The sequence below is a fragment of the Ostrinia furnacalis genome, unplaced genomic scaffold (genome assembly GCF_004193835.3).
Source record: "Ostrinia furnacalis isolate ACB-3 unplaced genomic scaffold, ASM419383v2 OfSCF2912, whole genome shotgun sequence".
NCBI lineage: Eukaryota > Metazoa > Arthropoda > Insecta > Lepidoptera > Crambidae > Ostrinia > Ostrinia furnacalis.
The window spans coordinates 269,643-282,962 of record NW_021133151.1 but is presented as its reverse complement, the minus strand read 5'-3'; the positions used below and the strand labels follow the sequence as shown (position 1 = coordinate 282,962).

Sequence of the window (13,320 nt, the reverse complement as noted above, 5' to 3'; positions counted from 1 at the left end):
ATGATCTCTTTTCGTATCGGACTACTATCACAAGTCGCGGGTTTGGTTCCCGCTAAATACAAACATTTCGTCTATATTGTAGGTCTAGAATAGAAGTTTTCTACGTAAATGGTACAAATAAAGTGATTTTGATAGAACGCGCGCGCGAAATCCTTTTCTGTGGCAGCCTGAAATAAACGCGACAAAAGTCAATACAAAACTGTTGACACTTTAAACGGCATTTTATTTTTCGTTACTTTTGAAAGAAACAATGCAGAAAAAGGACTCTTTGATGTGTTTCTGTATGGTCGACGAATAGGTTTGATTGTTGCTAAAACAATAGCTGTAATAAATATTTGCTACGACAAAGGCCCCGTTTCCACCAAGCGGAGCGGAGCGGAGAAGAGAGATGTATCGGGCAGACCCATTTTTCTATACTATAGAATCTATAGTAGTCCTTTTTTCTTTTTTCTCTTTTCTCTTCATTGTCTTTGTACTTTTTTTTTTATATAATTGTATTTTTATATTGCCTTTTGTTTCTTTGTTGTTTTGTTGTCAAATAAATAATTTTTCTTTCTTTCTTTCTTTCTATAGAATTTGACAGTGGTGGCGACGCGGAGCGGAGAGATGTACAAATAATGAAATCTGATTGGTAATTGAAAACACATCTCCGCTCCCCCTTGCTAGAAACCGCCAAAGGCGCAGCTCTAGTTCTGACGTCGGTTTTCAATCAGACAAGTTTTCGAAAACTTTTGGCGATCACGGATACGAAAGGACGTCGAAAGACGATGTGATCTTTGAGGTCGAAGTTTTTTGGCATAGTAAATATTATTTTAATCGATTGAATTTGCGTTTTTAAGGTACGGTAAGTTTTTTGCGTGTACAAAACGTTTATATGAGCTAAAAATGTAATGTTTGTAGCAGGAAAACTCTAAAATAATGTCAAGAATGTTACTTAGTTTAGGACATAATACGAAACGAAATTGAATTAAACGGATTAACGAACGTTAAATTTTCTAGAGGCACTGTTTTCAAACAATACAAGTTTTTGGTCTCATGTGCAGAGCTGCAAAAATGGCTAGTAAAAAACATTGCTTTTCAAAAGCCAGAACAGCAAACAACGCCAACTGGCTGCACTGCCTAATGTCTTTTAAATTGTTACGAGTACGTCGTAAAATACTTACAAATAATGGAGATAAGATACAGACGAAAGACTTGATTTAATATTTGTTGCTTGCGATACAAACTACGCTAAAATACAACTCCATTCACAATGTACAGTAAGTACCGACTCGTTTATAAATAACTACACCAAGCGGGGAGTGCTAAATGATTTTTAGGACTACGTAAAATGGTGATTCAAACACAATATTCCAATCTGTGAATTACACTATCTTTGATAATTAACACCAAATAAAACCAGTAACAAACTGCTTTTTTTACAAGTTCAGTTCAACAAAATATCTTCTTTAATTGGTTAAATAGAAGAACAAGATAAAAAGAAATAAGACCAGTCGAACGATAAATAGCTCAAACGGAACAAGGAAGATCTTGGCAACAAAATTTTACTAATTTTATCAAAATTTGACTCCCCAATGTAGGTACGACATACTGTTTCCACAGTGCCAAATTTTACACAACTACTTGAGGAAATCGTAGTTATAAATTGCGAATAAATGCTGCTAGTTCTCTCTAAGTTAGATTAGAAGTACTACAGTCTGAACTTCTGTATAAATATCACCAGGTATAACATATAAAATCACATGAAGCCCAGCTGAAACAATATAAAACGTAATAGTCAGTCGATAGATCTACAAGTCTGCGGTCAAAAGCGACTAAAATAACATCGTGTTCACAATCCTAGATTATATCCGGCTAGTATGCATAAAAATCCGGGTTTGAAAATAATCCAGATGTTCACTGCAGCAGCAATCAACGTCAGCGGTGTGCGTGACGTAAAGCAGCAGAAGGTATTCGAATTTCGCCTTTATTCAAATACAGTTAAAGAGAAAATTAAAATAGTTACTGTTCGTGGCTGTACTTGATATAAACAAACTGCGCTGGCGCAGCCTATAAATAATAGAAGCGAGGTTTGGGATTATTCGTGGTTTATATCAAAGCTATTGTTGTGACAAGAAATTCTAAAGACATTGACATTATAATTTATCTTGAATGCTGACATTAATTTATTATGAATGAAACAATTAATTGAAATGTAATTTAATTTAATGTAATTTATTAAAAACTGGTATTATCAATATTTGCATGCTATGACTTATGGCTGAACAGGCACTGACACTTCGAAACATGAAAATGTAAAAGACCCATTGTAACCCTTGTTTTATGCAAATAAATAAATTTGAATTTGTTCTAAATTAGAAGAATTCCGAGAATCTCTCAAGGCGTCCAAACGTCATTATCATCAGGTCATCCAGTCTCCACTGCAAGGAGCACGACCCCCTCTAATTTACCAGAGGCCAATTAAGAATTTACGATTTGGTAATGAGACCGTAAATATTTGTAAACCTGATTGTCTCCGACATATGAAATGAGCAGTTTTTTTATGACACAATATGCTTGTAATTGGCATGATTAATGCTTATGTAATGAGCTTATAACATTTTGACGACTGATTCGGAAATGCCTCCGGGTTTAAAGACATTTTGTATGTTGCACACGTGAAAGGTGAAAGTAGTTTGCAACAGCCAAATAAATTGGCTTTTTAATACCAATAAGACAGTATTCCTTTTCTTCATTAACTAACAATTTAAATATAACTTTAATAATGAATTTTAGTCCCATAGCCAATTTTTTTAAGGGAATGAAACAGGGAATAAAAATGTGTAATCAAATCAATTAATGTTCAAAAAAGGCATTAAGATGGTCTAAATTTTTAGCACGACCTCGTGAGCTGGGCTTAAATGGATTTGTTTAGTCTGGGTCAGTTTACCTACACGATAAAGACGGATGTATTTGGTGTAACAAACAATCAAGCAACGCAGTGGACTTAATCTTAATAGACACGAATACAATTTACTTGCATAACAAATTAATAAAAAAAGTTTATATGTCAGAGTGGTTGGGTTTTTATTGGCGGTCAAGCTGTAGATCCTGGTAACACAGGAGTTGCAGCGGTGGAAACGAGAGGTGAGAACAGTCAAATTTCATACTGACAACATGCATTTCAAAAAGAAAGACCTTAAAAAGATAAACCGATAACTAGATTTTTTAGTTTTTAAATAAAATCAGAATAAAATGACTCAAAACCCAAAATTTTCCACATGCCGCCATGATGAAACAGACCATATAAAGGCTTTATTTAATCAATTGATTGTCACGTTCAAAACAGTACGGGAACAAATGGAATTAATAGGTAAGTTGATATTTGCGGAGCTCGCAGGGCGCTTATTGATAGTGATGATCTACAAAAACTATCGATATATCGATAGGAATAACGAAATAATTTATGGATTAGAAGAATTTTCCCGGTATTTCACCTACGAAAGTTTTTCACACACAAAGTTAGCCTTTAGTTGGTGATTTCGTGTCAATTCGATCTAAGATAGAGCCAGACAGTGCAGAGCAGAAAAGGCTGTATGTAAGATACAAAGAACTATCGACACAATAAATCATCGTGAGACAATTCGTCATTTCCCAACACTAATATTGGTAACCCGAAGGCCGGGGCACAGCGAGGCCTTGTTAGTGACAATTCATTAACGCCACGTGCCAGATATTAGTGGTTTTATTAACGTCATATGGGTAATATAATACAGAAGATGGACCAAAACAATAAACAATACAGTGGACGGCATAAAAGTTAAGGAAAAAGTGTTCTTAACTTAAGAGTTCCATGAAAAATACCCATTTTATAATAATTTTATTGCTTTCCTGGAACATTCCCTTACTTTAAAAGACTATTGCGACAAACTTTTTACGGGCCCAATCTGCGACTACTTATACCAAAATTCAGCAATAAACAGTTACTTACATTTGCATTTATCTACAATGGTACATAGAAGATAAAATCGAACCTTTCCTACTTTATATATGCAAAATATTTATTTCCTAAAGTGGTTGGTACAGTAAGAGTGTAATGCTATCTGTATGACAGTTTATTTTGATAAACACAATAAAATATTCTCATTAAATCCATAAAATAAGATAACAGACAAGATAATGTTACTGCTCTGGAATTATAACGGCTATTACGAAACAGCCTTCAAAGTTAGGAATCTTTTGGCCAAAATAAAGAGAACCAAGGACAAGATTTATGTTTATTGTTTATGTATTATTTTTGTACTCATAAATATAAAGTTATGAATTGCGAATCTTTATTTACTTAATGCATCCCAATTGTAAATTGTCCTGCCATTTAACTTTATGTTATCATAGGAATATAATTACAAAATATAACATTGTTATAAGTACGAGCAAGGAAGGTTTAGTCGATATTCTTTCTTAAATAAATAAATAGTGTTCTGCTGCTCGTTTTAGCAGGCCTGTTCATCTCCGCGAGTTTACATCGAAAACAAAACACGCACGATGGCCCACCTACAGGACACTATTCGACAAGGCCTCACATACGAGCGAACATTGACTCACGCACGCGTATTCTTGTGTATGATGGAAGAAAATAAAGAAAATGGTGTACTAACTACTGTGCAGTATTTAACTGCCTAAATAATAATAAAAACACAGAATGTACTTTTTTAAGTTGCCTCAAGACACTGAAAGGTAAATAAGTAGTTACTATTATTCATGATAATTCATGCTAAATCATGTATTTCCTCCGCCATTTTCCGCAGTTTGGCACCTCACGTCACATCATTTTACCGAAGTCAGCCCTATAGCTTCGGCGCAGTGCCGATCACTGACGTTTGTCAACAAAATGGTGCTTGACTCTTGAGACAGGCTAAATTACACCATATTGTTAATGAAATTGAGCATACATTTTTTAAATACCTTCGCGAAGTAAATAATTATTAAGAATTAAAACTTCTGTACGTAGTACATTATTATTCTGTGGTTTTAGTACGAGCATGTGTAAATTCCTTGTGTAAAACCAAATTACGTAACACAGTAAAAATATAATATTTCTGAGATGTCACTATGATTATTACCTCAACTCAAATAAATAATAATTGTAAACTGACAACGTCGCAAGTAGTTGTTGGTTTAGAGCAGATAGCTTTAATGTATTTTTAATTGCTATCTTCTGTCACACTTAACCTTGGTTGGTAAGAACTTCTTTTATGTACAGGAAAACGACATATTTACTAAATTGTAGCTAGTTTTAAAATCATACATAATTTTGCTGTAAGTCGTTTGTGTCTAGGAGTGAATTATGTAGTTGCACATATAAAACTTTACATGTACCTACTATGTTGGGTACCTACTAAAATCTAATGGTAACAAAAATATATTTCAGCACCTGGAACATTTTCTATCATAACAGTGATATTTATATGCATGACTATTATTAGCAATAGATGCTAGACTTGCTAGGTACTTCCCAGTATTCGTTATCTAGTCGCTATAGTACAACTGCACTCAGATTAGTTTGGATAGAACTTTAATAATATTGTTTATTAGATGCAAACATTAATTATGCTTGATTTATAATAATAGCCTGCTGTACTTACGTAAAGCGGGATTACGCCAAAATTCACTCGACATCGAAAAGGCGTGTCCGAACCGATTGGTTTGTATTATACTATATCATCTACGTATACTGTTGATACTCGAATTAATATGGACTTAAGAAGCCTGTTTCCGATCGCGAGATAGTGAAAGTGTCGCCGGACGGCATCGGATAAAATTCTGCAGATGTGGAATGGGAGAGATGAATCTATTAGCATAGAAATGAAGAGCGGATTTAACAGTACACCACAGAGCTCAGGCGAACAGTTATCTGGATGATTGATTGCTTTTAGCTGTGGTCTTCGATAAGGAAGGGTTCTCGTGAGTTTTGTGACAAATGCTTTGCTTCGAAAGCTAAGAAGCTTCCAAACACGTGTTAACTGAAAGTATCTCAGAAACTTTAAACTTGGCAGGCAGGTTCCATAAAGGGTCCACTAAGAACGGATTTTACCAAACTCCACCCCTAAAAGTAAAGCGCTACGCGTACTATTTCAAGGCCGCTAGTTTCAAATAATACTAATAGAAACACATCGCCTGCTGCATGTAGAATTTGTACCGTTACTTCATAACACCCTTTGCAGATAGTCAAATTATCTGTCTCCATCTCTCATGCCAATATCTGCTTTGAATGAGAGAGATGGGATAGGTCAAAGAATACGGAAACTGCCGGACTAAACCTACTGGTCACGCATCACGCCTCCGAACCAAAACCATGGCTTCTTCTACCTACATTGCGGTAGTGGGTGCAGCGTCTGTTCACTGTTGAGTCAAGCGTACCGTGTTTCATCTGTACTGTAGTGCTATTACTAACCACATCGTATTATGGTAAATTAAATAACTAAATACGATGCGAGTAGAACACACGGAAACACATTATGCTTCCGAAACCATGGATTCTAAATACATTACAGTAGTGGGAGCGGTGCAGCGTCTGTTGAGTCAAGCGTACCGTGTTTCATCTGTACTGTACTGGAGTGCCATTCCTAACCACATCGTATTATGGTAAGTAGGTTCCGAGTGGACACTTAGTACAAATTAGGCGACAGAGTGGAACTCTTGGATTACTGAGAAAGGTGTGTTTCTTGCCGAAATTGCTTCTCTTCACCGGCGTATTAATTAAGTTGTACGTACTAGTTGTTCCAGCTGTATTTGAAATTGCGTAAGTCAAGCGGAAGATTATGTTATATTTTCTATTATCCTATAAAAACAACTTTAATGTAGGAATATGCCGCAGTCATAAAAGAAAGTCGTTTAGTTTAATTGCCTATTAAATTATAGTCTAACAGGTTATTTGTCATCGTATTGTTAATGTTCTTCTTATGAGATTGGGATTCAATTACCAACACATTCCAATTAGAAAAATTTTAAGAGGTTGTGTAGGCAGTATTACATATTACTTATTTACATGTTAATTCTTTATCAGTTGTTATCTTCTGTCATCCAGTAAAATAATAAAAACAAAGTAAATTCACCTTGTGTTTAATAGCACAAAGGTAAATAATATATACATACATAAGTACGACACATATTACGGTTTAGGCCTCCTATAATCTCTAATTAAATTAGTACAACGCCTTTGGAGCCTTTTTATGCAAATCCGGTACATTCTAGACTGCGAGCACTCGATTTAATCATGTTATTGAAATTCAACCGTGAAAACCAGTCACATTAAGCGTATGATGGTTCCACTTGGTAAAACGTTACTAGACTATTGAAAACGAACTCGAACTGGTGTTTACAACTTGGTGGAAGGCAGCATGTTTTGATCAACAACAATGGAAAACAACTGTATCAAACAAGAACATGCAAAAGTACCTACGTGCAAAAGCCACAAGTTTTCCAATTTACTATCCACAAAATTCCGCATGTGAGAACGGGAGCGAGTAAAAATTTAAATTTAGAACGTTTCGAAAATCGCGAATGGCGAATGCGCGCGTGGATTGCGCCCGCGCACCGACGCACTCACTGCGTGACGACGCGCGAGATGCCAAAGCTTGCAAACTGGCTATTTACATTTGAATGATAAAACAGTGTTTACCATCAAAACGGAGATTACATTCCGGAGATGACGGCATATATTACAGAGGCGAAAACATTCTGAAGTTTAATAATTACAGAACTAGAGTGACATAATATTTAGTAATGGGTTTAAATAACGGCCTGACATAGGTACATTAGGTCACAATATCTGATATGGCGTTTAGCGTACCAAATGATAAAGTTGCGGGTTCGAATCACACTAGAGGCAATTTTTTGTAATGAACATGAGCATTAACAGTCACAGATTGCCTAATCTATAAAATATTCCATAAGTAACACAAAAGTGTTGGCCCCTGCATCAAGATCACTTGTAATGCACTGTCTGGCACATGTCTATTATTATCTTACCTGTCTTTTTCCAAGGTGCATGTTTATATTTAAAAGATACAAATAGTAACCCAAAAATCAGACATCTCATAGAATTCTCCTTTTAAAAGAAATGTGTAACCGACACATAAGAACTATGGTAGATACACCAGAAATGTAGAATCTCCCGCAATAAACATGTAAAAGATTATATTATTACTGTTTCAAGGCTTATGCAACATTGTTTATTAAACTTATGTTTTATTTAAATTATCAAAGGCAGATGTAACCTTTTAAAAGTAGTAACAGCTAAGGAAATATAATTGAAAAACATTGTAACCGTTTGTGTGAATAGCAGAGATAATATTCAATTCAATTAAGATAACTTTGATTTGTTATATCATTAAAAATGGTTATATTGAATGATATATAATATTTAGGTTCTAATTATGGTAAAAATTGAAAAGAAATCTCCAAATTGGTTGTCAGTTTACTAGCAGTGATTAAAAAATAATATTTGGATTCGCTTTTGCTGAGAGTAGATTCATAACCAAGTTTGGTTAATAAATAAATGCTCTTAATAATTATAAAGTTTGTATAATATGACCGGACTATTTCCTGTCTTATAATACTTATAACATTTTATGTTTCCTTATTTACCTATACTTTATAAATTTATAGTAACCATTTGCAATTCCACAAGCATACTTGATGGACAGACTTATCTTGTTAACCTGTTACAGTACCGTCTGTTTATACAAACTATAACATTACAAAAATCAATTTTTATAATAATTTTATTACTTCTACAGTCCAAAACATACAAGTAAAACATTAAAACTAAATAAAAACGACTTATAAGTTAATAAAAGTATGTAGGTATGTACTTTTCTGCTAATTGAAACAAATTAAAGCAATCCAATAGGTCTTCTTCGGTTCACTTTGATTCGAGTTTTTATTTACTAACAGGAGCAAAGAACAGGATTACAAAATTTTAGTGTCTGTTTGCTTTGTTGTTTGTTATGAAAGCATTTTGCATTATTGCAAATTATGGAGGTAAATATTCAATTATGGAAATGCTAAGTAATTTGAAGCAAAATAATATGAAAATAATTATAATCTACAATAACCTAGCAGTACTTCGATCACGCAATTGTCTAATTGTAAAATTGGTAGATAGGAATAGATAACACATACTCAAATAGCTGCAAAAACAGCTACGACAAAATTCAATTTAACAAATCGGCAAAAGAATTCCCAAGTTTACTATCTACAAATGATTACAGTTAAAAGACACAGGACAAGTTTCTGCAGAAACCTGATTCCAAATGCGCGAACGATAAATTAATATCGGTTCAGGGCTACGGAGCACCAACAAGATCACAGTAAGAATTTTATCTTGTAAGAAACAAACTTACCTCCGTGTCGCTATCTCCGCTTTTATTTTTGTCAATTTTAGTCTTCATCGCCTCCTGCGAACAACAATTCACACTGAAACTCTCACAACACCAATTTAAGATTCCGGATCACCAATAAACGATGATTTTACACACGTAAATTATGCAGAACCGCATACCATAAACGAACTGACATGGCAAAGTATTTCTAACCTGAAGGTTCACTGATTACATGAAATAAATATTTTTGCTGCCCGATAAAGTTATTTCACGTCGGGTGTGTAAACTATACTCTTTTTTCGTTTCCCTTAGCTTACCTTTTCTTTTTTCGGCATATCAAATTAGTAAATAAAGCTGAAAATATAACTTTTCTGTATTCACATGAAGTTAGTTGCATTTTACTTGTCAGAATGCGGTTTTGTGATTGGCTAGATAAGTCACGTGACCAAATTGACGTTGCCAATAGTGATGCGACACTTGAGTAAGTGCAAGTTTAGAGTAAATCGAATTGTTGTCCTATTTTGTACTTCGAGCAAAGAGGCCAAGGAGAGGGACTAAACAACCAACTGCACCAAAGTTTTATAATATTTATGGCCACGGCCACGGTCACTTTATTTTTGACCATAATAATAATGCTGTGGAAATTCTTTTCGTTGAATCATCTTTCTTGTTCACCTTTCAGAAGAATACGAGGTGAATCTTTATTAATAAATGTTTAGATTTTCCACTATACGAGTAAAAAAATAACACTGCCTAGGTTTAATAACAAGTTTATTAATAATAACCATGTAACTATTTATTAATAATAATCATACAACTAAAAAAATCAACAAACAAGGAAAAAAACAGAGGGAAAAATCATGTTATTCTTCATTCTAAGTTATTATTTTTTCTTTCCGCCGCCTTTTTTCTTGGACACCTTGTAAGGGCCGAGTTGGCGTCGCACGAGCAGCCCTCGCCACCACGCCTGCACAATGATGGCTGACTTGGTCATCTTCTCGCGGNGATGTTCAGAAAAAAGTACACATTACCAAATAACACCTTTGTTGATGAAACGAATTTAGTGTATTTTACTGTTAATCAATTTAAACTATTATGATATAAATTTAACAACATAAATATTATTATTTACAGTAAAAATGTAAAACTGTCACATCCATGTCATGCAGTGTCACAGCCGTGTTTACGTAGGCTATTTTGTTTCCTTTCCGAGGGCTTTAAGGTTGTCCATATACATCAAAAGTATGCTTTTGGTTTATACTTTCGATACACATCGCAAAAAGTTAAAAAAAAAATCTTTAATTTTTTAAAAAAAATTGGCACAAATTTAAGAATTGCCCAGGTATTATTAGGTTTCTACAGAAGTGGCGATGCGATTTGCAGATGAAGTGGTCTACTGTTGGATGAGGTCAAATGAATTACTTATGTATGTTGGATTAAAATAATATTTCGTAAAAATTAAGACGAATAAGTGATTACCGTTTCTTCAAGTCCAACCCTCTTGTCATACATATTCTGATACTCATTCTTCCTGATCTGTATCTTCAGGTCGATCCCCTCCATGTCTTTGTCGTACTTGTTCATCCACTGGTCGACCTTCTCCAGGGTCTCCTGTAAGAATATCATAGCTTTGAACTGAAGTCACAACAAAAGTGATGTCAGAATTTCGTTCGTTCGTTTCAGCCGAAGACTCCATTGCTGGATAAAGGCCTCCCCCAAGAATTTCTTAATTCTTTCTGAATAAAGACCGCGACCTTCACCAGATCGTCGGTCCACCTCGCTCGATGTCAGAATTTATTAGTTGCCAAAAGTTTAAAGCGCATTGCTTCATTCAGTTTAGAAACTAATTTAATCAATGACGCACGGCATATAGTTAGCTAGGAAAATACCTAGGTAGTTACTTCATTTTTATTTCGTAATTCGTGATACTTCGAAGCAGAAAAAAAATAGTTACATTAATAGCAATATTGATGAGCACTTCAACTTCAGAGTGCACCCTTTGCTCGTGGTCGGTCCTCTGCTTGTAGTACTCGATGGACTCCGAGGGGCCTTTCTCAGTGTCCTTTATGGTCTGGACGTGCTGCTCGGTGCGCGCACGCTGCCAGTTGTCCACGTAGCGGCTGCGGCACTCGGAGTAGAGGAGAGCATCCTGATAAATCAAGATAAATTGCTAAAATCAAGTCATCTTGCAGAATTGCTAAAATCAAGTGGCAGAGGGCGGGGCACATAGCTCGTAGAGACGATGGCCGTTGGGGCAGAAAAGTTCTCGAGTGGCGACCATGGGCTGGAAGACGTAGCGTGGGTAGGCCCACTAAGTGGACCGACATCTGTGGGACCGACGATCTGGTAAAGGTCGGATGTAGGTACAGCTACTCGAAAGACAGCCATGATTTCTTTACTCCTTAAGTAGTCCGAAGTTGGAGAGATCAACAAAACGTAAAAACCTCAATGTAGGAATGAAGCTCCTGTAGAAAATTAAAGATGCATACTTCAACTAGTGTTTTCAGGTCGTCAATGGTGGCGTCGGTGTCGTAGAGCACCGATTTGATGTGGTTCCGCTGCTGCCTCATTTGCTTCATCAGGTCATGGCGGAGGCTAAACAAACGATATTTATAAACTTTATGCTTTAAAGAACGGACCAAATCTTGGTAGATATCTACTGTTAAAAAGTAATTTATGGAACCAACATTCTATTTTTAGCTTCGTCCTCTTCCAGTTCCTCGCGGTACGTATCCAGCTGAATGACGCTTTTTACGTGGTTGTGCAGAGCAGAGTAAGTCCTGTGCATGCTGAGGTCTTTGTACGTTCCAATCACGACATTGATCGCCAATTTCCTGCAAGGTATAACCAATTACAGCTTAACTGAGGTTCCTCTGGTAGTGGAATAGGACGTGTGACCGTGACGTAACAGAGGTTTCATGTCTGAAGCCCAACTCTGTGTCTCAGTTTTTTTTAAGTGGTGGCCAGACAGTAACTGCCCTGGTTACAGCAGGTAACTCTCATATGACTTACCTGTCGGCATCTAGTTTATTGAGCTTATACTCATTGCAGCCAAGATTTCGGGGGTCAATGCCTTCCAGCTCATCGGTGACAGGCGGCAGGTCGATGCCATATTTGATGCTGCGCAGCACACCCATATCTGACCAAGCCTTGAGTATGCGCAGCTCATTGTTAGTCTCGGCTGTAATAGAGTTCATTAGAGTTATGGGAAGTAGGCAGGCATACGAGAAAAATCACTACTGCGAATAAGTCTGTATTTTCCTCAGTAGTTTCGTTTCAGGTTTCTCGAGCGACTGCAAACAAAACTTGGTAGAGTTACGAATGAAACACAAGCTGGACGCGGCCCGTAGCGTCCGCCGAGTGGTGTTCTATGCTGTGTAGCAGCAAGTTTAATAAGGAAGTATAACATTTAACTTACCTAGAACCCTTAACTCTGTTATAGTATCTTCTAACACTGAAGCAAATAACGATGACTGTAGATAAAGTAAACTAAAAAAAAAACAGAAATCTAAGAAAGTGCTCCTCACGTTAACGATTCAAATTGATTTTTATGATGGCAAACATTTATCATTACCATGGCTTATTGCTAGAGACATCATTTTCACCTTCCTCAGAAGCTGGCGTAGTAGACATACCTAATACTCACTATAATGAAGCTTATTTGTAAACTTTTCATAAAAACTAGGAAACACTGTAGCAGTAGGAATTCAATCCACCATACTAATCAATCAATCGTGTCAATGTCCTGTAAAAAGGAATAGTAAAAAAACAATAGTTTTTAATTACTTTTGTACTGGCAGCAAAAGCTTTTTAACCTTTTTGGTAAAATAAAATTAAATAAATTCTCCCAAGTTATGGACCGGTTTATGGTTATAATAGCGGAATCTCTCTTGAATTACAATATTTTAATTTTAATTCAGCATTGAATTTCGCAATGAATTACAATAATACACGA

General features: G+C 35.7%; 1 protein-coding gene across 1 annotated transcript in view; it reads right to left on the bottom strand.

Moving 5' to 3' along the window:
• The window catches only part of LOC114356778 (dynein regulatory complex protein 9-like), a 32,776-nt gene extending 19,700 nt beyond the window's left edge, over positions 1–13,076 (bottom strand). The window contains exons 1-8 of the mRNA XM_028310134.1: positions 12,940–13,076; positions 12,784–12,854; positions 12,378–12,546; positions 12,053–12,199; positions 11,810–11,960; positions 11,320–11,514; positions 10,845–10,976; positions 9,387–9,440 (exon numbers count right to left, since the gene is read on the bottom strand). Of these exons, the coding sequence (XP_028165935.1) occupies positions 9,387–9,440; positions 10,845–10,976; positions 11,320–11,514; positions 11,810–11,960; positions 12,053–12,199; positions 12,378–12,546; positions 12,784–12,854; positions 12,940–12,998 (978 nt within the window). The 5' untranslated portion in view covers positions 12,999–13,076. The remainder of the gene's footprint in view (positions 1–9,386; positions 9,441–10,844; positions 10,977–11,319; positions 11,515–11,809; positions 11,961–12,052; positions 12,200–12,377; positions 12,547–12,783; positions 12,855–12,939) is intronic.
• Positions 13,077–13,320: the final 244 nt, after the last annotated feature.